This window comes from Pelmatolapia mariae, linkage group LG22, assembly GCF_036321145.2.
Source record: "Pelmatolapia mariae isolate MD_Pm_ZW linkage group LG22, Pm_UMD_F_2, whole genome shotgun sequence".
Lineage (NCBI taxonomy): Eukaryota > Metazoa > Chordata > Actinopteri > Cichliformes > Cichlidae > Pelmatolapia > Pelmatolapia mariae.
In genome coordinates this window covers 5,861,837-5,884,671 of record NC_086245.2, presented here as the reverse complement: position 1 = coordinate 5,884,671, position 22,835 = coordinate 5,861,837, and the positions used below count along the sequence as shown (strand labels likewise).

Below are 22,835 nucleotides of genomic sequence, written 5' to 3'. Positions count from 1 at the left end.
GTCAGGAAACCAGCCTAAAGGGGCGTGCTGGGCAGCAGCCGTGACACCGAAAGAGCTGAAGACGATGTTACAGTCTCATCAAGACCCAAGATTTAGTAAATCCAGAAAAAACTTTAAAAGTCGGTAATATGGACAAAGCGCCCGGAAGTTACGCCAATAAGAAAGCTATTTTAGCTGAACAACAACAATATTCAATTTAATTTTATTTATACAGCCCCAAATCATAACAGCAGTAACTTCAAAGCGCTTTATATCCTTTTATTATATGTTTGTAACTTCAATTCGTATTACACACCTTACTGCCTTAAAGTCAGTACTGCAGTTTGTATTGAGCAGAGGGTAGAACAGTGTGAGCGCACTCCAGGGAAAACCACATGCTGGTAAGTATAGAAAAGCTCACTGAACCATCAGACCACATCATCCACATAACAGAGAAGTGACAAGTTTAAGAAAGCCCTGCAGAGCCCTACACAGGAAGTGGTGGCACTTTTGATTTCTTTCTTTTCCCTGCCATGGGCATGCTTACTGTTTAAAATAAACAGTGAAAAGCAAAGAAAACAGATGAATCATAATAATAATTTCCACTGTTATATATGTAATATGCAGATTTTAGGAGGTGCAAGTTCATTGGTGCTTCAGTGAGCACAGAAATGGCACACAAATTAGAGGGGAGATACATGCTTGTTGAAATTAAGGGAATCCATGAGCGATTTGGGGTCTTGATAAAACTGGATCTGCAGAACATTATTTTTCTTTTTTTCAGCTTTAATTATTTAGAACTGTCTGTGTGAACAAATCTGTATGAAAACCAGAGGCGGAGGCAGACATTTGAAACACCCGGGGCTTAGCCCTAAAGGGTAGTATGCACGTGGGACTTTTTTTTGGGGGGGGGGAGTTAGAAATGACTGAAAGATTAATAGGCTCTGTTTTGAGTTTTGTTTTAAAAAAATGACTTCATATAGGGAAAAATATATATGACATATGCAGGACACCTTAAACTACTTTTTTAATTAAGCAGCAAGGCAGAACAAAATCAGTGCTGTATCAAGACACGAGGACTAAACCCCAATTCAACCAGACCCAGAACTGATCCGGAATTAAACCAGGACTACAACAGTTCAAAATCAGGACTACTTAGGACTTATCCAAGACAGAACCAGAATCAAAACTAGATGATAGTAGCACTAAAATCATCATAGACCTGCACTACACTTATTTTTTAATTCTACCAAAGTCCACTATTTAGATTCAGAAAAGTTTATATAATTATTTAGCCTTGTTGTGCAAACAAGCCTGCATAACTTAATAAATATATAACTTGAAAAATAACAAACCTAAAAAGAAACACGAGGTACGAGATACATGAGTACCTATGATACGGTGATACTTTTGGTAAACAACCATTTGACTAACATGTGTGTCTCACCTGCTCTTGTTCCCTCTCTGTTCTGTCCTCATTCTCCATCTCCCTCTGTTCCTCTCTCTCCCTCTCTGCTCCTCTCTCCCTCTCTGCTCCTCTCTCCCTCTCTGCTCCTCTCCCCCTCTCTGCTCCTCTCTCCCCCTCTCTGTTCCTCTCTCCCCCTCTCTGCTCCTCTCTCCCGCCTCTGCTCCTCTCTCCCCCTCTCTGCTCCTCTCTCTCCCTCTTTGTGCTGACAATCATCAAATATATAGTTGAAACCAGATATTTACATACTCTTCAGATAAAAACACAAACACTTTTTTAATTGTAACATCAAATCAGACTAAATGTTTGTTTTTTTAGATTGATAAATATAAAAAACATATTTGTTAACTTTAAGAGTAAAGAGAGAAACTATCTGTATTTCTTAATTGTAAATGGCACCAAATTGTATTCAAAACTGAGCCACACTTATGGAGCTCCACAATTCTTTTCCTGGTGTTTTGGTTGACATCTCTTGATTTTCCCATGTCACAGAAACAGGCTCTGTGTTTTGCCTTATATGCATCCACAGCTGTGCCACCAATTTACTCACATGGACTCTACTAACCTATCAGAAGCTTCTTCAGCTCAGAATGGAATCGTCTGGAGTTTTCTTATTAATTAACAATAAACTTAGTGTATATGTTCTCCTAAATTTGATGAAAGTGATAAATATAGACAGCTCTCTCTCTCTTTATTCTGACATTTAACTAATTCAAAATATATTTCAATATTTATCTAAAACAAAAGTTTACTCTAAATTGATGTTGTACAGTAAAAATGTTTTATGTTTTCTCCCTAAAGTGTATGTAAATATCTGGTTACAAATGTGAATATACTGCTGTGTACTGAAATTCCTCTTGTTTTGCATAGAAATATACTGAACAACATACAAAGCATAATATATAAAATAACATTTACCTGACATTTTTCTTTGAAAGAACCCTCTAATGTCCATTCTTATATTTCAGTACATAACTGAAACTGTCGGGGAGGGTAACAACTGAAAATATGAAATAAACACACATGTAAGCTAAGACTCTCTAAAAAAAATAGCATTTGTTCGGCTTTTCATTTCGCCATTTGTTGATTCACTTGAAGAGCAAATAACGTAATATTGGTCAAGTGATCAGTTTGACATCAATCTTTCGTGATAAACCGTCATATTTACATTATTTGTACAGTACGAATGATTTGCTTTGGTACCTGGTCGAACTTAAGCTCTCCCCTGTCTGCCTGGCTCCGTTTCTCCAACAGCGCACTCACAGGCAGCAGCTGCCCCGCCCCCTCGCTCAGTCGCTTAGTGCCTGAGCTCGGATCATACCAATATCAGGGGGGATTTACGCACAGTCGTAAATTCCCACAGTGTGCACTATGTGCTTCGAATATTGTGTGTACTTTTTGTTTTATACAGTTGTCAGCCAGGCATCTAACTATGAAAAAATTACACTCCAAAAGACCCCGGGCTTCTGACAAAACAACCCGGGCTTAAGCCCAGTAAGCCACCCCCACGCTCCGCCCCTGATGAAAACCCAGTCACTTTTACAGTCAGCCAGACATTAACTTAGGCTACACCAATCTTAAGATGCATATTTACAGCATTTTATATTTTAAGTCTGCAATTATTCAAGTTTGTTTAAAACAACATTAAAGTTCTCATAAGCACAAATGTTTTATATCTGTAATTCTTTTCTTCTCCTAATGCTCATTCAAAATCCCATCACAGTCTGCCTTTCTGCAGACTTTCAGCCATTTGGGAGAGAAAATCATCATTTAGTTTACAAATGTTTTCTCTCAGTTTAACTGAAGCTGATTTGAAGCATCGGCAAAGTTTATAAAATCAGGTGATTAACTTAAAAAAACAAAAATAACTGAGAGGCATTGGAGCGGTAAATATAGCAAAAAATGAGCATAATACTAAAGAATGAGAGAATACCTTTTTAATATATCTCATTTTATTCTGAGCTGTAATTTGACCAATAATAAAGATTTTAATTAGTTTTGAGAAAATATGCTGATTCTAGAACATAATATTATTTTGCTATTATTATTCTGTCGAAGCCAAATTGTTTGGAATTTTAAAAAAAATAGAAAACTAGTATAAAAACTAAATAAATAAATACAGTTTGCACTTTTGGAGTGACAGTATGCAGGAAACCAGGAGCATAAAATATGTTTATTCATTTAAAATTTTAACGTAGTCGCCATCAGATGGAGACATAATACAATTCAAATACCAAGTGTGACTTGGAGTGGTCAGTAGATGGCGCCATATGTTTTCTAAACAGGTTAGACGGTCATGCCCACATCAAGTTTCAGGTTCAGGCTTTTTCAGTAATCAGAATATCGTAAATGTGAAAACACATGCACACAGATGAGCTCTAAATGGAGAGACTGTAAATGTAAACATCAACAACAGAACTTCATTAAAAGCTACTTTCATGGCTTATTCACAAGAGGGCGCCACATCATGCAGCTTAACATGATTCACTAAAAGCTTTGAAAAATAAAGCAGACAGACTCATGTTTTTATAAGGATAATACAATGTTTGTCTATAAACAAACACAGATACTTGTCTAATTTCTCTCTCATTATCTCCATCTTAGCCTCCTCCTCTTCCTCCTGTTGGTAGCTCTTGCAACTTCTCTCTCTCCCTCTAATGCACTTCCCAGATCCCAGTCCCCTTCTCGTTTACAGCTTTTCTAACTGCTGTATATACGGACTATGAAAATGCATCAGGCCTCTGCAGCCACAATGGGAGCCCCGAACTAAACGTTAAGCCTCAATATATTAGGGAATGATCGGTCCTCAGGCAGTTAAGCCCTTTCAAGTGTTTAGTGCTTCGAGTGTTTAGTGCTTATATGCCTATAAATGAAAAGTAGGCCATAAATTAAACTAAGCTGCAATGAAGGAGAAACCGTGGTTTATGTTTGTGGGGTAATAATTGCAAATCATCATTAGGCTGTAACACAATGAGTGATGTTGTGGGATTTCAATGGCAACACTATTGTCTTTGGAACAACAGGTCAAGATTCAAATCTTGGCCAGGGCATGCATCCAGCAGGGGTCATGAGGCTTGGCCCCCCATGCTACCCAAGCATACCTCAGAATATGAGCAACATACATAACTGAATACCAGATTAAAAGCAAGGAAAAAAGGGTTCAATAAATGTAGTTATTTATATTCTACAGGCTGCAGCTGTGAACTACAAGATCTGCTTCTAAGGCCTGCAAACAGAGTCATATCCAGATGGAACTACAGCAGGGAGACGACAGTTGTTGATAAATATAAATATATCGGCATAAAAACATTCATAACTTACTTTTAAAACACAATTCAGAAAAGGTTGGGGCAAATTTAGGATTTAGATACTGAGCTCTCAAAGATGTAGCTCAGATCTGTTATACGAGCTCCTGTTTTATAGGTTGGACACAGACAGACTCGACCACACAGCAACTGTGTGGTCTGAGACTGAGTACTTAAGTTCAAAAACAGATAAAAAGTCTACTTAATATTTGTGTGGTTAATCAAACATGTCATAACTGTAAGTCTGTTTTAATAATTTTCTGTGTTTTAGAAATTGTGTTTGCCAGTTTTTCAGTGCTTTTTAAGTTTGGCATGTATCGTTATAATGCTGTTTTTGTTTCACCATTCCTGTGCTTCGTTTCCTAAACATGGTTGGATGAATCTATATCTCTGTATAATTTTCCTTTGTTGTCTGTAAATGCCATCAATCTGTCAGACTGCAGATGAAAATGAGCTTGGATGGTTAAAGCTGATATATTTATGAACTTAAGGGCTCATGCAGATTAATCTGCAATGTCACTTTTAAATAAAGTAAACAAAAACACAACCCCAGTGTCTCAAGTCTGAAAGTTACTCCTAAAAGTGAATCTCCATAATTTTAATTTACGACTGTGGTCAGAAGTTTACATTCACCCATTGTGGGCGTAAAGTCAGTAATCTGGCTCTTTAATAACTTCTTTGAACTGTTTTTTTTCCATGGTGAAATGATTGTACAGCATACATCAGAATCAGAGGATGTTGTCCAGCATTGTCCTCATTTTGGACAACATCCGCCTCTCTGACACCACCTTAAGGGAATGCAGCTCCATCCCCACAACATTACTGGCCTTGCAGATGGGTTTATTGAGTCTGCTAATATCTGCGACCCTCAACCTGCTGCCCCAGCATGCAACAGCTTAGATGATGGTGATGGCACTGGTCACAAGAGACTCCTAAAAAATCCTGAAAGACCTCAGCCACCTCAGAAAACAGAGGCGGCTCTGGCCCTTCTTGTGGAGTGCAGTGGTGTTTATTATCTGTGTACTCTGAGGTATTCTCCACAATGTCCACATCGACCTCCTGGATTGAAACAGGGGTCACAGGTTTCCATCTCATCACCCTCACTGATGAATCCAACCACCGAAGAGTCATCAGAAAACATATGAAGATGGCAGGACTCTGTGCAGTAGCTGGTGTAGAGGGTGAAGAGGAAAGGGGAGAGGACAGTGTCTTGTGTGGCCCCTGTGTACATCTTTAAAGGTTTAAAAAAAAAACAACTGGATGCACAAGTTTGAGTTTATTTTGGATTTTCTTTAATCCACACAAGGTCAAAAATATAAATATAAACGCATCAAAACTGGTTTTGGAAATAATAAAGCAGGCTAACATGAAGCTTCTGGAGACTTTCTGAAAGGTCCAACCTCACCCATGATGGAAATGTGTGGCTTACGCTTAAAAGCTGGGTCCCAGTCAGCAGACCAACTAATTTAAATGAACTTAATCATTTCTGCCCATATGGTTAAGTATCGGGTCAGAATGATTTCAGAAGCTTGTTGGCTACTAAAACCTTCTGATCGAGGTGCAACTTGCTAAAGGACATTTAATCAAATATTAGTGTGGATGTATACACACAGATATGAGCCTGTATTTATAGCACGACCCTGTTTTTGTTACTAAAGTCATTAAAGATGAATGCTGTACAAACATTCCATCCTGGAAAAAGAACAGGTCAAAGAAATCATTAAAAGCCTAAAATGAAGGAACATTTAAATATAAATATGTGTAAACAGCAGTCAGCCTGTCTTCATTATCACTCAGACTTACTCTGTTCTTTCCTGCAGGACTGAATAAACCAGCCAGTTAAACTTTCTACAAACAGCAGTTGGAGAGTTTCAAAGGTTTAACGATTGCACTGTTTTGCATATTCCTGTGAGAGGTAAACAGGCGGGGAGAGGAGGCACAAAGGGATGATAAAACTGCCTTCACACCTGAGGACAACCGTTTTTCTGGCTGTTAAACACACTGAAACAGTTCTGTTTCTATGTCTGTTGCTGTCTTTCACTTTCTTCTTTCTCTGTACTTTGTATATTGTAACTTTCTGCTTCAGCCTTAAAGAGTGGCCAGCAGCAGTTCACAGCTCCACCCTTCAAACAAAACTAGCAAGCCTCAGAGGCATATGCTCCAAAAGAGATTACTCATGTAGGATTAAGCATGATAATCTCATCTCTTGTTCATGATTATCTTTGTTGATTTTGCTGTGGTGTAGCTGGTTTATGAGCTGAACAGTGAGCAGAGCGCAGTGAAAACTGTTATAAACACATTGATCAGAGCACTGGTAACACTTTCATTTCACAGACTCCCCGTCTTTATCTCCACCCAGGAAACCTTCCTCAAGAGAAAGACCGTCTCTATTCATTTGGAAATGTCTCACCTCTCTAGTCACGACTACCCTTTTCTTTTATAATGAAGTGTCCTACTCAGTGTCACACAACTCACTTTGCATGAATGCATAATTAAGCTGCTGTTGTCTTCCTAGTCGTTACTTCTTGCAGGAGTCCAGCCTGTGAGTCTTTCAGTTTCAGGATCTCTGCTCTTTAAACTGCTGAAAGTCACAACGAGACTAGAAATGTGTTGAGCCAGATAAGAAGTAAAAAGGACTTCACTGGTCTTAAAGTTGCTTTTGGTTGATTTATAGCACAAAGAGAAACGAAAACAGTCCCACAAATACAAGCAAAGCATGAAGCAGTGAAAAGAAGGAGTTATAATAACTGTTCATACAACACAGCAGCTACATCAGTTTAACAGAGGGGGATTTATTTTTGACGACTATTATTACAGTATAGCTGGAGAGTCAAATTTATTTTATAGGCTACAGTTGTAATTGAATTTGTATTCTGTTATTTTTGTCATTAAAGTAATATGGATGGTGTTTGTTAGGGTCAGATTTTAAAAGTTAAAAACAGTATAAACACTCACAGTCATGTAGACACAGCAGTCTCAGTACATAACGGATCTGAGCCTGCGGACAAAAACTAAATTAAAGGCGTGTTTCGTGTATATTTTTAGTCACTTTAACTTTTTCTGTGCGTATACAGCATCATTTCAGTTGGTTTCTGGTTTTATGGTTGTATTTCACACCTGGTTTTAGTTTTTAGTTTAGTTAACTACAACAACCTTGGTAAAACGTACTGTAACACTTACCTGTTTGGCTCCAAGGAAGGTGATTTCCACCACAAACTCATAAAGTCATAAAGCTGCAATGTTGGTTGGGCCAAAGTCAAAGGGAGAGCATAAATAATTTTTTTTCTTTAAAGTTGATAAATTACTGTGTGACAGCAACCATGACATGAAAAACAGCTTAGCTCAATAAAATAAATACAGAGCAAATGTAAAGGTATAAAAAATACATACAAAAAATCGATGCAGTAAATCTCAATGTTAGGGGAGGATTTTCTGTATCTGTGACAGCAGAAGTGAAAGGGATGTTAGAGAAAGTGTAAAAGCTGCTCTAAATGAAAATGTGAATGGTGCCCAACAAATATGTGTGTGTGTGTGTGTGTGTGTGTGTGTGTGTGTGTGTGTGTGTGTGTGTGTGTGTGTGTGTGTGTGTGTGTGTGTGTGTGTGTGTGGACGGGTATTAACATCTTCATGGGGACCAAAAATTGGTAGTTTACTATACTTGTGGGGACAAACAGCCCTTGTGGGGACCAAAATCCCGGTCCCCACGAGTTTGAAGGCATTTTTGAGCCTCAAAATGTGGTTTTAGTGTCAGGGTTACAATTAGGTTATGGTTAGGTTTAGGGTAAGGGTCAGGGTTAGGCATTCATTTTTGATGGTTAGGGTTAGGGTAAGGGGCTAGGGAAAGCATTGTGTCAATGAAATGTCCCCACAAGGATATAAATACACACATGTGTGTGTGTGTGTGTGTGTGTGTGTGTGTGTGTGTGTGTGAGAGAGAGAGAGAGAGAGAGAGAGAGGAAGAGAGAAGAACCAATATTCATATTACACCTTTAGGGCTGTGATGCTCATCATCCTAATATCCTCCTGTTGCAGCCTCGACAGGATTGCGCTCGTTTGTATCCTCCTGATTTGTATCTTCTAACACTGAGACCGTTTTAAACCTCTGTTGGGGATTTTGTACCTAATACAGCAGTGCAAAAATCTTTACAGCTGCATGCATGAGTACCCATTCATTTCAGATATTTTCATTCATTTATACACTCACACTGAAAGTGAAGCATTTACAGCACTTTTCTAGTCTTAGAAAACTATTTCCAGTTTATAAGACCAGTTAACCTAAAATGTGTTATATGAAGCTTATCTGGAGCACCTGGAAACAACCCAGCGGGAACAAGAAGAACAAAGGCAAACAGGTTGCATCCATCCAGTCTTTGCTCACCCAACACTGACATACAAGACTGACAGAATGAAACTGACAAAATGTATTTAAAGTAACTTAAAAACATAAAAAAACTGTGAAAACCTAAAAACTGCAAAATATAATATACTGTATATTAATGTATCTTTTACCTCAACATCTCCACACCTTAAAATGGTGCTAATATGGAAACCTACATACACCTTTGTGGTCCTTGAAAAGGCGCATTGTTGTCTTGAGTTGCATTAAGCCCACATTTGTGTAGACGGTACCTGTAGGGACAGAAACAGACTTCTGCTGAACCCCAGGTTCTGTGTTTCTGTGAGTGCATGTTAGCAAAGTGAAAAATGAAATAATAGAGGCATGTGCATCAATAACACAATCAGCCCAATGGAAACAGTGCAAATGTGTTCAGCTTTGCAAAGCAAACAGTGACACATTGGGATGCAAATGAAAAAAGCAGCGAATGGAAAATCAGCAAATCATGTGATTCTACACATGTGAGCCCCACTGTTGACATAGTAAGCATGAGTTAGCATGTGGGTGACATGAGAATCTGCAGAGAGAAGGATGTTTAAGCGATATCAGCACAGAAACGCTGCTGAACGGGAACCTGAACTGCACAGTGAGCTTCTGTATCCGAACACTGCTCCTCACATCAGCAGTAAAAGGAACTGTTGTTGCTAGGGAAGGCTCGTCAGCCATAATGAGTGAATGGACTGAAGCAGAGAGCTGCACATACAAGGTTACGCAAACACGAAAACAAAACCCAGGCACTCAGAAAGCGTTTATTGTAGTGCAATCAATTTAACAACATCTAAGATCCCTGAGTCTGTCTTTCTGTAAGGAAGGAAAAAGCTTCCATGGTAACTGTTTCTGGTTGATTGCTCTCATGTGACAAGATTACGCAGTCAAACATGGATAGAGAGAGCGGGAGACAGAGGGGGGAGTGTGTGTTTGTCAGGGAGAGAGCAGGGCTGATGAGTCAGAGGAGGCTGATTCTGACGTAATCCTCCCTCCTCTTCCTCTGCCTACATTACTGTTTCTTGAAATCCAAGGCTGATCCTGCTTCCAATGCAAGAAACAAACATAAAGGCATTAATGTAACTGACCTACTCTTTACCATCTGTGATTCCATATGTTATGTAACTCTGGATATACTTCACAGTATTTCTTCAGGTTATCATTATATGAGCCTGAGCAATAGTCTAATGCATTACATTTGGGAGATTATTTCAAGATATCTACAACTTTAAATGTACACTCCACTTAAATCTAATGCTATGATATCTAAAAGTACACCTAGTTTAAGTGTACAGGCCTGTGGATTGCTGATTATTTGGTAATTCAGTTCTTTTTAGTTAAAAAAAACAAACATTTCAGATATCCACAGGGACATTATTTCAACATCCACAGTGGTTATACTTACACATCCATGTTATTTGTCCAGGAACAAAAATGACTCACGAGTCATTCATGAGGCTTTCACTTTCACTAAATACAGTTTCACTTTTTCATTCTTGAATAAAATCCTGCGGTTCAAATGGTTTTCTTTCAGAATTTTTATTTCAGATACACATTAGATTTTAACAGGTAAAAATTTCACTTCAGATGTTTAAAATTAGAAGTAAAACTTTTTATGATAAAGTTGCAAATATCTAGAAATGTTTAGCAGTGGACAGAGGATTGAAAAACTCCACTGACTATTAAACTTATGACATCAACAACAACATGTGTCTCAGTCAAAATTATATTCTTTATAGTGAGAATCAAGAAAGACAAAGTCAGTAACTGTACTATAAATAGAGTATCTGTATATTCTATGAGATAATTATCAACAAATACTGCAGTACATATACACCACCTATCAAATTTCAGCTTGCACTGGTGAATGCAAGTGTTTACTTTTAAAATGTGATTTACAAAAGTTACAAGACTAATAAAGAAGAATTATGTAAACAAAATTATGAAATGTGCATCTTTGTTGTCATTATCAATATTGCCTCTATAAGCCCAGCTCGTATATGACACCAGCACCGCAAAACCAGTAAAAATATTTGTTTAACAATAAACAGTCCGTTGATACAAAGATATGATCACATACAGGATATGCAGTTCAGTTTTCATCCACTGTGCAACATTTTCAGGCCGGTTGCACAATAATCACACCCTTATTGTGCAGATTGAGTATTTATCTAGCATCCAACAGATCACCAGCTGTTCCCTGAGTGTGCCTGGGGGAACATGTTTTGGATAACTGCTGTCTAAATGAATTACCTGCTAACTGAAATCTGGGATCAAAAGATGCTGCTTTTATTATTTTTGATAACACAGTTACGTGTCTGATAATCTCATTGGAACCCAGCAGTGAAATGATAAATCCACTTTAACGTGATGCAAAAGTCTCGACTCATCAGGGACTACTTCAGTGAAGCTCATTGTCCATTTTCAAGTCTGATTTGAAATACAAATACACATAAGGTGTTCATAACACTACACAGGCACATAATACCTGAAAAATAACAAGACTAAATTAAAAAATAGAGACAAAAACGGAGATGATGGATATGGGTATAAAGAGACATACATACTAGATAGGACAGGGTGAGGGAATTAATAGATTGTAGTTCAATGTCAGAACAAGTTAAATTGTTGCTAAAAAAAACTATTTACATAAAATCCCCTGTTTATCCCCTTTTCCTGCTTTAACCTGTAAAATAACACTCATCACTTCCAGCTGAATCCCACCTCCTTCCAGGGAACGCTCAGTGCAGAACACAAGAACGTATTTTATGGGTGAAACTGCTCCTGGATCAGCCTCGCCCTTGCACACCGGGGGCATTGTTGGCAAGGCGTCTTCATGGGATAAGCGCATGCGCATTGTTTCATGCTGCAACGCAGACGCAGATCGACAGCAATCACGATCAGAAGAAAAAAACAGATGCCAGTACTTTTTAGACAAACTTCGACAAATGAGATGTGGATTATTAAGGCGATCATAAACGGATTACAGGTGCGAGAGTTGGGGAAATAGCGCAATCAATAATCGTTTTTTTGGTCACGTGGTCAGGCCTGGCCAATCAGAATGTGCCAAATCCAACGGAAAGTATGTCCTTTGTTCGGATATTTCGACAACTTTATTCACCTAATTGTGGCGAATAATCTGTGCGTCTCTCTGGATATGGATATGGACACGGTGTTTTTATGAGCACGGGTTCGCGTTGAACACATTTTATCGCGGTGTTTGCAGAATGCCACGTGTCCAGATTTGATGAACGGGCACGAGTCGTCACATGACTCCCCTCCCCCACCCTGCGCAGGGAATGGGGGAAGAAGGCGGACATGTTTGAGGGAAATGTGTTGGTTAAAAAGTATCGAGGTGGAAGACAAGAAGATAATTTGAAGAAAGGTTTCGCATTATTTTGGGATTTATCATTGGAATTTCTTATTTACTTTACATTCCAGACTTTATTGACTTATACTCAACATTGATTTTATTTTTTTATATATATATATTTAAAAAATGTTTAGTTTAATGTTTGTTTTTACAGCACAATGTTATGAAAACGTTAGAAATATTTGAAGGTGTATTAATATGTGCCAGTGCTGTATCGTGTATTTCAGTGACATTGCAGGGAATTTGTAACCTTGGTGTGGGGGATGGGCGCAGTGGTTAGGTAACCTTTTGTGTGTCGTCGTTTCAATTTGTTTAGGTCGTTTTTTAAAAAAAGAAGCCGCTTATATAGGTTTATGAAGTACGATTTTTGTACAATTATCTTGATGTTATATGGTCTTTTATTGTTTGGTTGAACCACAAAGGTGTGGTGTGATAGTTTAATCTTTAAAACAATAGTTCGATCTTTAATCATTCCCTTGGACTGTATTTGTTAACGTAGTTGTGTAGATATTTCGGTTGGAGCTTGATTTAATCAGGCTTTGGATGAGGTTGTTAATGAAAACTGCTGTGTCATTCAGGCGTTGGTTTCTGTGACCTTATAGGTGTTCGTGTTATTGAAGGTTGTTTTTGTTGCTGTTGAAAGATGTAAACGATGGCTTCAGCACAAACATCGTTTAGTTAAATTAACTGTAAGGCCTGATCTGCGCCCTTTCACAGCGTGTAACTGTGGGTCGTGGAGGCCTCGTTTTACAGGCTTGGCTGGTCTGACTGTTAAAATTGTGGTGCTTTCTTTACCAAGTGTTGGGGATCTTACACCGTTTGCGCGTGTAAATCTAATATACAGCGTTTTACAGGTTTTTCTTGACATTGTGTGTTTTGAGTTGAGGATTATTTGATCATATTACTGTCTCTCAACGTGCTTAAAGATGGCGGTTGTGCTTCTTTTCCCTTAGATAAAAATGCGGATGTACTGTTTAGTACAACGCTCGTGGGAAGAAGCCCTTGGCTCTTCGAGGGTACGCGTGACTGGATGCAACAACCAATAGGCTTCATGGTATTTACCCTGAAAGCCCGCGTTACAGCAGCTTTGACCAATACCCGTCGTCGCTCTCAACACGTTGACGTAATGTAATAGGATAAGGAGCAGGCTGGCTTCCTTGCCCTCGCTTTCTGTGGAGGATAATATGGCGGAGCCAGTTGCATACAGTATATCTTAGAGGCTGTAGAAGGGTGGACCAATAGTGTTGTGCAACTTATTTGACGGACAGGAAAATCTTGCGAATAGGCTGACCTGAATTGCAGGTTGTGGAGTTTCAGTATCCAGGGGTGTGGTCATTTTAACTGACGTCGTGAACAGCCAGTAGAAATTCAAGGGGCGGGGACGTTTTGGGGTAGTGTGTCCAATGGGTTTTGCGACGGGTCTATAAAAAGCCGGGTGTAGTCGCATAGTCGCCATTTCAGCGAAGCAGATTTGAAAGAGAACGCCGTGGCGGGGAACGGAGAGATCTGACGACTGGAGACGGATCCTGGTTTGAGTGTAGCTAAAAACAGAATCCGGATCCATCCCGATGGAAATGGCTGTTAACCCGCCCATTGACAGGTATCTACCGGTATAACTGACTCTCAGCTTTCCATCAGTCGGAATATTGTGAACATTTATGGTTATTTATTTTAAATATAACGGAACGGGCACCCTGTTTGCTGTAATGCCAGTTGAAGAGAGGTGGACGCTGTGTATGCTACAGGAAGGACTTTATCGCGTCGTTACAGGCATTAGAAGTGACTTTCATGTGGAAGAAGTAAGGTTGTTTTGGGCTTTTTAACATAACAACTGCGACTGTTGAGCGCTGTGCCGGCGCCATTTTCGGCTGCCGTTGGCCGCTCTCTCCCACTGTCTAGCAGTTAGCATTGCTAGCGCTAGCCTGAGCCCAAAGGGTTGCTCATGAGACGCGTAAGTATCACATTTGGTGCTGTATGTCTGCGTTTATTGACAGTGACAATTGACAATGCTGACCTGGCATCTTTTAAGAAGGCAATAAAGTCTTTATCTAATGTATAAATGTGGCATTTGTATAGCAGCAAAACCATAGTTAAGCTAGATCGGTGTGCAAGTATATACGTAGGGGAGTCGGGAGCACAGCCACGGCAGAGTCACTGCGTGTTTCGCCGGTTTGTTGTTGTAGCCATGTGGCGGTCATGGGGTTGTTGTGATCGGCGGTGCAACGACTCGCCATTGTAGCATAACGGCTAACGCTCCGTTATCAGTAGCACCACTACCGGTTATTTATGTATTATTAAAGTAGTATTGCCACACATACAGAGAGCCTGTCAATGTCTCTACTGTGGTAAATGTTATTTTTAATGTAGGGTTAACGGTATGTATGTTGGGTGTTTCCCTTGGTTGCCTGGTTACAGCGCACACTAGCCCCAGTAGTTAGCAGCTGCTATCATTTGAACTAATCCGATAATGCCAAAAAACTATGTATCTAAATATTATAAAATTTTAATACTTAGTGGAGAATCTATTTTTGTCTCCTAATTTGTTAAATATTTTTTTGGCCAACATGTTTTTTGTGTAGTGCTGTTAATATTTTGTACATGATTATTTCCCTTTTTAATAATAAAGTACACTAACTGTCAAATGTGTTTCCAACAGTTGTATCATTTAAAATGACTGCTTTACAATAGCTTTGCACTCCTTTTGTTGTATCATGTTGCTAATTCTTCTTACATTTTGTGTGTAGGGTGGATCAGTGCAAACATACCCTTAGGCTATGCATAGGAGACTTAAGCTACTAACCCCATGGGTTATATTACTTGCACTGTTTGCTTAAATGTGGAACTAAAAAAAACAATTTTCTGTTTTGACTTAATGGTAATTGTGCAGCATCCAATAATACAACACCAGCTGTTTCAGGCTTTTGGTAGAGCAGTTTTTATGCGGATGACCTTAAATACCCCTCTTGCCTTGGTTAGTCTTGTAAGTCTTGTGGTTCAGATGGTGGGTCACGGTGAGTCAATACCTTGCAGCACTGAAAGAGGGGACAATTGAATAAACAGAATTGCTGGTTTTTTACATTTTTTTTTTAAATTAAAAATACTAGCAGTAGTGTCACTGTAGATTTGATGCTAATGCCACCAACAGTCCCCATCCAAGCAACCAGACTCTGAAAATACTGTACAGTTAATGACATAAAATACAACGACTGTTACTATATCCAGTACCTGTGACTATGCTGTTTGGCTCTAGAGTGTGTAAGGATATGCTTTCTTTACACCTTAGTGTTATTAAAGGTACACGTGGAGGCACAATGGTAAGTCAGGTCAACACCAGAGTTCAACAGAGATGGTCTTCCTCCGCTGGTGCAAAGTTGTGTTAAATATTGGTAATATGACTTTTGTAGAGAACTGTTTTCTCCTGTCATCTAAACATAACTCCGAAGTCATCAGGCGCTCATAGGTACAGTCATGGTTGCAGAGAACGAGTTTAGACAGTCGGTGTCTCGCACCTGTCAAACACAGAACAACAAGAAGTAGGAGTGGCTTAGTGTTAATAATACTGTGACAAGTTAATTTGTACCCTAAGCTCTGTTTATATATAATCATAATCCTGTGTTAATGACTAATGGGTGGCTCGTGGTAGACAAGGTTAGGAATTAAAATTTTTGTGTGTAAATTTTCTAGACTATTCCAGTCATTACAGTAACATGGCAGCTTAAACTCCTCCCACAATCTAAGTTTGTTTTTTTTGTTTTGTTTTTTAAGCATGGAAATGGGTGTGGGGTTTAAGTCTGAGTGAGACGTGTAGAAGAGGAAGTGCTCGGACCAGTCCTCCCAGTGTGAGCGCTCAGGGTCAGGCAGATGGGTGCTTGCTAACAAACGTGTAGTATCATTTTTGACTTTGTATCAAATTTGACACGATAACAGGAAGCATATGTCAACAAGGGAACACTTATTTATGATGAAAGTTGATTAGCTTTCATGGTAATCCCAGGATGTACAGCACAGAATATTAATTGTAACCTTTCTATAATGAGAAGAAAACCTTCATAGAATTTCATCATCACAGCTCAAACCAAAATACTCAGTTCCTTTGTAACTGTGCTCTCTGCAGCTCCCATGTTGGGCCTGATGCCGGTATGTTGGGAATAATGATGGATCAGAACTGTGGCACAGCTGGAAAACGCATCCGAAAACCTTCACTGCTCTACGAGGGCTTTGAGAGTCCTGGAATGCCCCCCCACAGCCAGATGGCCCCTTCCGGGCCCCCGCAGCCCCCGGTGAAGGACCCCAACCGCCAGGGGAGGATGACCAACCAACTGCAGTTCCTGCAGAAAGTCCTGCTCAAATCTTTGTGGAGGCACCACTTTGCCTGGCCTTTCCACGAACCCGTGGATGCTGTCAAGCTCAACCTGCCGGTGAGTGTATAGTTTCAGGTTTCAGCTCCTGTTTAAAAAGTGAAGTTTGAATGTTTCCTACCCTGAAAATGCCTCTCTTCCTCCAGGACTATCACAAGATCATAAAAACTCCAATGGACATGGGCACAATTAAGAAGAGATTAGAAAATAACTACTACCGCAGTGCCAGTGAGTGCATGCAGGACTTCAACACCATGTTTACCAACTGCTACATTTATAACAAGGTAAGTCTGCCCTGGTCAATATAACCAAAAATTGTCTGTAAAAATATATAGTATAAAATATTTAGAGCAATACTACCCTTGTATATTATGTATCTATATATAAGTATGTCTTTAGATGTTGCCTATAGTTATTAACTATAGTTAATGAATGTATTATGTATAGAGTGTGTTAATATCATTGTTTTAAAACCATTTTGTGTGAATTTCCTTCTCTGCAGCCGACAGATGACATCGTGCTGATGGCTCAGTCTCTGGAAAAGGCGTTCCTGCAGAAGGTGGCTCAGATGCCTCAGGAAGAGTTGGAGCTGCCTCCCCCACCTCCACGTAGCAAGTCAGTAAAAAATGGCAAAAAAGGGAAAAACAATGCAGGTGAGCAGATGCGTCAGGCCAGCAGCTGTAGTACACTCAGGACGAGATCAGACACTTCACAGCCTGATTCTCCTCTTTCACTCTTTCAGTCTCTGGAGGCGTGACAACAGCTCATCAAGTCCCAGCTGTCTCTCAGTCAGCATACTCGCCTCCCACTCCAGAAACGCCTGACTCAATCCTCTCCACCCCACCACAAACCATTTTGTCCAAGAGCATGCCTCACACCTTTCAGACTGAGCAGACCATGCCCACCATCACAGGTCTCCTGCCCACCCAGCCCACGGCTAAGGTAACTGTAACGTTTGACTTCTTGTATTTATATTTTTGGAATTTGTTTATTCATGGAGACTAGTCATGAAACTGGATTCCTCTGACTTCCTCTGTTTTTCTTTTCTCATCTACAGAAAAAAGGTGTGAAGCGGAAAGCGGACACAACCACTCCGACCACCGTACCCATGCCTATAATGAGCACGATGGGCGTTAGTGGCATGGGGCTGGGGCACAACTCACCGCTAACCCTGACCTCTCTGAGGGTGGACCACAACAGCGGAATGGGCATGGGGATGGGGATGGGAATGAATATGAACATGAATATGGGCCGACCAGCAGTGGTTGTGGGCACCAAAGGAGCAGGAGGGAACAGGAGGGGAGTGAGCGGACGACCCATCAAACCTCCTAAGAAGGACTTACCAGATTCTATCCTGCCGCCGCCTGTGCGCCGCAGCAAGCTGAGCCCACAGATGCGTTACTGCAGCGGCGTCCTGAAGGAGCTGCTGTCGAAGAAGCACGCTGCGTACGCCTGGCCGTTTTACAAGCCTGTCGATGCCTCGTCGCTCGGTCTTCACGACTACCACGACATCATTAAACAGCCCATGGACCTCAGCACCATCAAGGTACGCATTCATTCCACAGACTGAATTTATCACTTCTGAAACCGAAGTTCAGAGACTGTTTATCTAAAATCTTTTCTTTTGTTGTTTTAGCGAAAGATGGATGGCAGAGAGTACCGTGAGGCGCACCAGTTCTCCGCTGATGTTAGACTGATGTTCTCCAACTGCTACAAGTACAACCCTCCTGACCACGATGTGGTGGCCATGGCCAGAAAACTCCAGGTGATTTTCTTTGTTTCAATGATTAAAAAATCAATTAGAACTTTTAAATTCTTGCAATTGTAAACTTCTACTTCTCGTTTTCAGTTGCTTTTTTTAAACCAAACCATTTTCTCTCTCCAGGATGTTTTTGAGTTCTGTATTGCTAAAATGCCAGATGAGCCTCCAGCACCACCTAGCTCTTCCTCCTCTTCCTCATCCTCTTCATCCTCCTCTGAGAGTGAGCTCAGCAGCGAGAGTGAGGAAAGCGACAGCAGCCCAAGCTCCGACTCTGAGGAGGAGAGGGCGAACCGTCTGGCAGAGCTGCAGGAGCAGGTGTGTACCGCAGCATGTCTGTAAACACATGTTCACACACAGGTTGTTCGCAGCACTGATGCCATTTTATCTTTTTATTTTTTTGATCTTTCAGCTAAAAGCTGTTCATGAGCAGCTCACCGCACTCTCCCAGGGCCCCATCGCCAAACCCAAGAAGAAGAAAGACAAGAAGGACAAAAAGAAGAAGAAAAAGGTTGAGAAAGAGAAGCACCGGAGGATAGAGGAGGATGTGACACCTGTCAGGCCGCCCAAGACCCCGAAAATGACCAAAACTCCAAAATCTAAGAGCAAGAGTGTGCCCTGCCCCGTGATGCCGATGAAGAAGGCACCGAGCAAGAAAAACAACAAGAGCAAGTGAGTGCTGCCACCTACTGGACAGTTTATGAGTTGACTGTATTGTGCACATTTTTATTTTGTTAAACACTGCCTGCTTTCCTCCAACAGATCCAAAAAGGCCAACGTCATCCCGCAGGTGGCCCACGATCCCCTCGTGAGCCATTTTGACTCAGACGAAGAGGAGGAGACGGTGCCTATGTCGTACGACGAGAAGCGCCAGCTCAGCCTGGACATCAACAAGCTGCCCGGCGAAAAGCTCGGCCGCGTCGTTTACATCATCCAGTCCCGTGAGCCGTCGCTCCGAGACACCAACCCCGAGGAGATCGAGATAGACTTCGAGACGCTGAAGCCGTCGACGCTGCGGGAGCTGGAGCGATACGTCATGACGTGTCTGAGGAAGAAACCCCGAAAGCCATACAGTTAGTGAACCTCATACAACAGTGGAAAAAAAGTTATGAGAATTGGGTTAGTTGATCTTTGGTTAAAGTTCTCCAGCTCATTGATGTTCTCGTCTTCTGTCTGCAGCGAGTAAGAACAGTGCAGGAAAGTCGCGGGAAGAGCTCGCTCTGGAGAAGCAGATGGAGCTGGAGAGAAGGCTGATGGACGTCAGCGGTCAGCTCAACTCTGGAAAGAAGCCGACGAAGACCAAACGTAAGTTGTCCATGGTTGAAGAGTGAAACTTTATCAACACTGACTAAACTGGTCCAGGTGTTGAAAAATGACCAAAAACTACAGCCATGGATCATAATGTAGTTTTCTTGTTTTCCTCTGAGCACATCAGGCCTTGATGTTGTTTTGTTTTCTTCCTCCAGCCGAGAAGCCTGCAGCCGACACCCACACCCAGCCGTCGCGTCTCAGCGCCAGTAGCTCCTCCTCTGACTCTTCTTCATCATCCTCTTCGTCCTCGTCCTCAGACACAAGCGAGTCAGACTCTGGCTGAGAGACAGACTCTTCATATGAAAAGATGTCCCGCTGGACTCTTTTCTCCCCCGAGTGGACTGAACTGATTTAAAGCTGCTGACGGAGCTGCAGGAAGGGCCAGCGAGCCCGGCAGAGATGGAGCGTTCCCGGCGCTCAGCTCCCACCTGAAGGAGGTTCCTGCTCTCCTCCCTGAAGAACCGGCCTCGGCGGGTGGAGCGAGGGAAGCTCCATCTCCTGCACATAAAGAAGATCGAGGCGTGCGTTGGAGGGATAAGGGTGCTAGAGCCAGAATGTGTCTAATTTCTGGAGATAATTTTCCCTTCTCACCGTGCTCCCTGTCTTTATGCTGTATAGACGAGGTGTACAGTTCTCAATACATTTCTTTTATAAAGAAGCATTTTATGGAGCTAATTTATTCCCTCATTGTGGGAACAATGAAACTGGCATGAGCGAAGTCGTTTTTGTTTGTTTCGTTTTTTTTTTTCGAGTGGATAAAGAGGGGAAATGTTTGTGTGTGTGTTTCTGTGCGAATGACATCGTGACGTTCTTCATAGTTTTGACGCAGGCGTTGAAAAAGTGGGTCTGCACACAGAAGCACCTTCAGAACGCATGAGATACAGAGGAGCTGACGAACATCTGCACACATCTGTTGGAGGGGCATGAATGTTTCTGTGTCGGCTGTTTTCTCATCCTTTTCTCTGTAAACGTGTTGCTTTTTCTAATGTGACCAATCTGCTAATAAATTGTGGGGGCGTTTCGTCCTGTGCTCAATAACATCTGTTCCTCTGATTTCTTTAATTCAGTCACAAAAACATCGGATCAGAGAGGTTTCAAATCCAGAAGTTTGTCTTTAAACAATCGGCCTTCGAGATCGATGGCAGCTGAAAGTTTCAGTTTTGAGTTTACTTTGTGTGATTAAACTTTAGTTACAGCAGGTTAGAGACGGCGAGTTTGTGATCGAGTAGACGCCGACGACGGATTCGTGTTGTGATGATGCACTGTTTCGTTTCTTTTCTACTACTAAACCAGTTTGTGATTTTAGGTAAGGTGTGTTTTTTGTTTTTTAAAATCGATTGTTTGTCTGCAGTGGATTATTTATTTAGGAGAAACTTTTCATACTGAAAGCAAACGTTTGTGGGCAGGTTACCGGTCGGGGTTGTGGAAGTGTAGATAACCTACAGCCTCTGAGCATGTTTTTGTTTCCCTTTGATTCCTTTTTTAAAGTATTTTCAGTCTGAAGTTTGTCAGAACCCTGAAGCCTGTGTACTCCATCGCTTCACCTGAACATCTGTACATAAATAAACTGAGACGTCTTTTCACCGACTTTGGCAACGTTTTATTGACATCCTGAGTTCAAACAACACAACATAAAAAAAATACACCAAAGTTTTCAGTTTGGTGATCAAAGAGAGGCGCAGATTAAAGTATTAACTGCAGTTGGTTTATTCTTCTGCTGAAAGAACTTTTTAACCCTGATCTGGACTTTTTAAAACACAAAAGCTCATCACAGACGGGAACAGTACACAACTGGAACTGAGCATTAAAATCGAGTTCCTCTGAATGACGTTCTCACAGTGCCTGACTTCATGTATCCTCACATATGCAGCCTGCATCCTGCTGCAAGCAGTTTTCCTGCATATTAAAAATCCTGAGATTTTCTGACATGTTTATATTGATTATTAATAATTATTACTAATAATAAATAAAAGGGAACAAGCTGATACTCCAAACCACTCCTGCTGCTCTCTGTAACCCCACAGACCAGCTGAAACTTCCAAACATGAGTTTTTTTGACAACAGATAAAAGTCCAGAATAACACAGAAGATCTTTTAAGTATTTGATGTCACATTTAAAATCTATTCTTAACTTGGGAGTCTTAATAAGATTAAACTGAACCTTTTATTAACATTTTATTAATGATATATTTATATCAGCCTTTAAATGTATTCAGTAGTGATGCTGACAGCTGGGACAGATATTTGCTGGTAAAGATATTTTTGTGATATTTTAATTGGATTTTCAGTAAATTAAGGTGTTTTTTCTGTTCCAGCAGAATTAGTTTTTGCTCTTAGTCTAGTTTGACTCATTTTTCATGAAAGCTCCTTGAAAGATGAAAGTGAAAACCAGATGAAGCAAGATGAAGTTACCAGGCAACAGGATCTCTTCTTGGAAAATAAATAGAGCAAAGAGGACACAGTGAACTGGACTTCAGCACATCGCTGACGCTGCTGATAAATTTCTGTTTCATTTCTCAGGAAAAAGCTGGACTGGAGTTTTTACAGACACTTAAAAAAGTGCAAGAATAAAAACAGACAACAGAATTATGACGAAGACGATTGTAAATCAAAACAATGTGTGGCTAAATATATAAATGTTCCTCTAAAGGTTTCTGCAGCACATCAGTGTCAGATTTACTGATCATAAGATATTTAATGAGAATATTTAAATAAATCTACCCAGTAAATAAGGAAAATTAACTATATTCTAAACTATAAACGTTACTGAGTTCTCACTGCGGTGTAGACTGATGCATTGAGTGTTTCTTCTTTAGTCACCTTTCTCACTCACTGTGTGTTAATAGACCTCTCTGCATTGAATCATTCTTGTTATTAATCTCTGTCTCTCTTTCACAGCATGTC

The 22,835-nt window shown here is 40.6% G+C and overlaps 1 protein-coding gene across 2 annotated transcripts; it reads left to right on the top strand.

Annotated features, from left to right (window-relative positions):
* The first annotated feature begins 11,981 nt into the window (after positions 1 to 11,981).
* Positions 11,982 to 21,511, top strand: brd2a (bromodomain containing 2a). 2 transcript variants are annotated; one of them, XM_065470326.1, is made up of 12 exons: positions 11,982 to 12,515; positions 16,618 to 16,921; positions 17,008 to 17,145; positions 17,364 to 17,514; positions 17,604 to 17,803; positions 17,919 to 18,407; positions 18,498 to 18,626; positions 18,747 to 18,938; positions 19,033 to 19,292; positions 19,383 to 19,693; positions 19,800 to 19,925; positions 20,087 to 21,511. In XM_065470326.1, the coding sequence occupies exons 2-12, from the start codon at positions 16,643 to 16,645 to the stop codon at positions 20,212 to 20,214; spliced, it is 2,403 nt and encodes an 800-aa protein (XP_065326398.1). In that variant the 5' UTR covers positions 11,982 to 12,515; positions 16,618 to 16,642; the 3' UTR covers positions 20,215 to 21,511. The 2 variants fall into 2 exon arrangements, with proteins under 2 accessions (XP_065326398.1, XP_065326397.1); XM_065470325.1 differs by lacking the exon at positions 11,982 to 12,515 and adding an exon at positions 12,556 to 14,103.
* Positions 21,512 to 22,835: the final 1,324 nt, after the last annotated feature.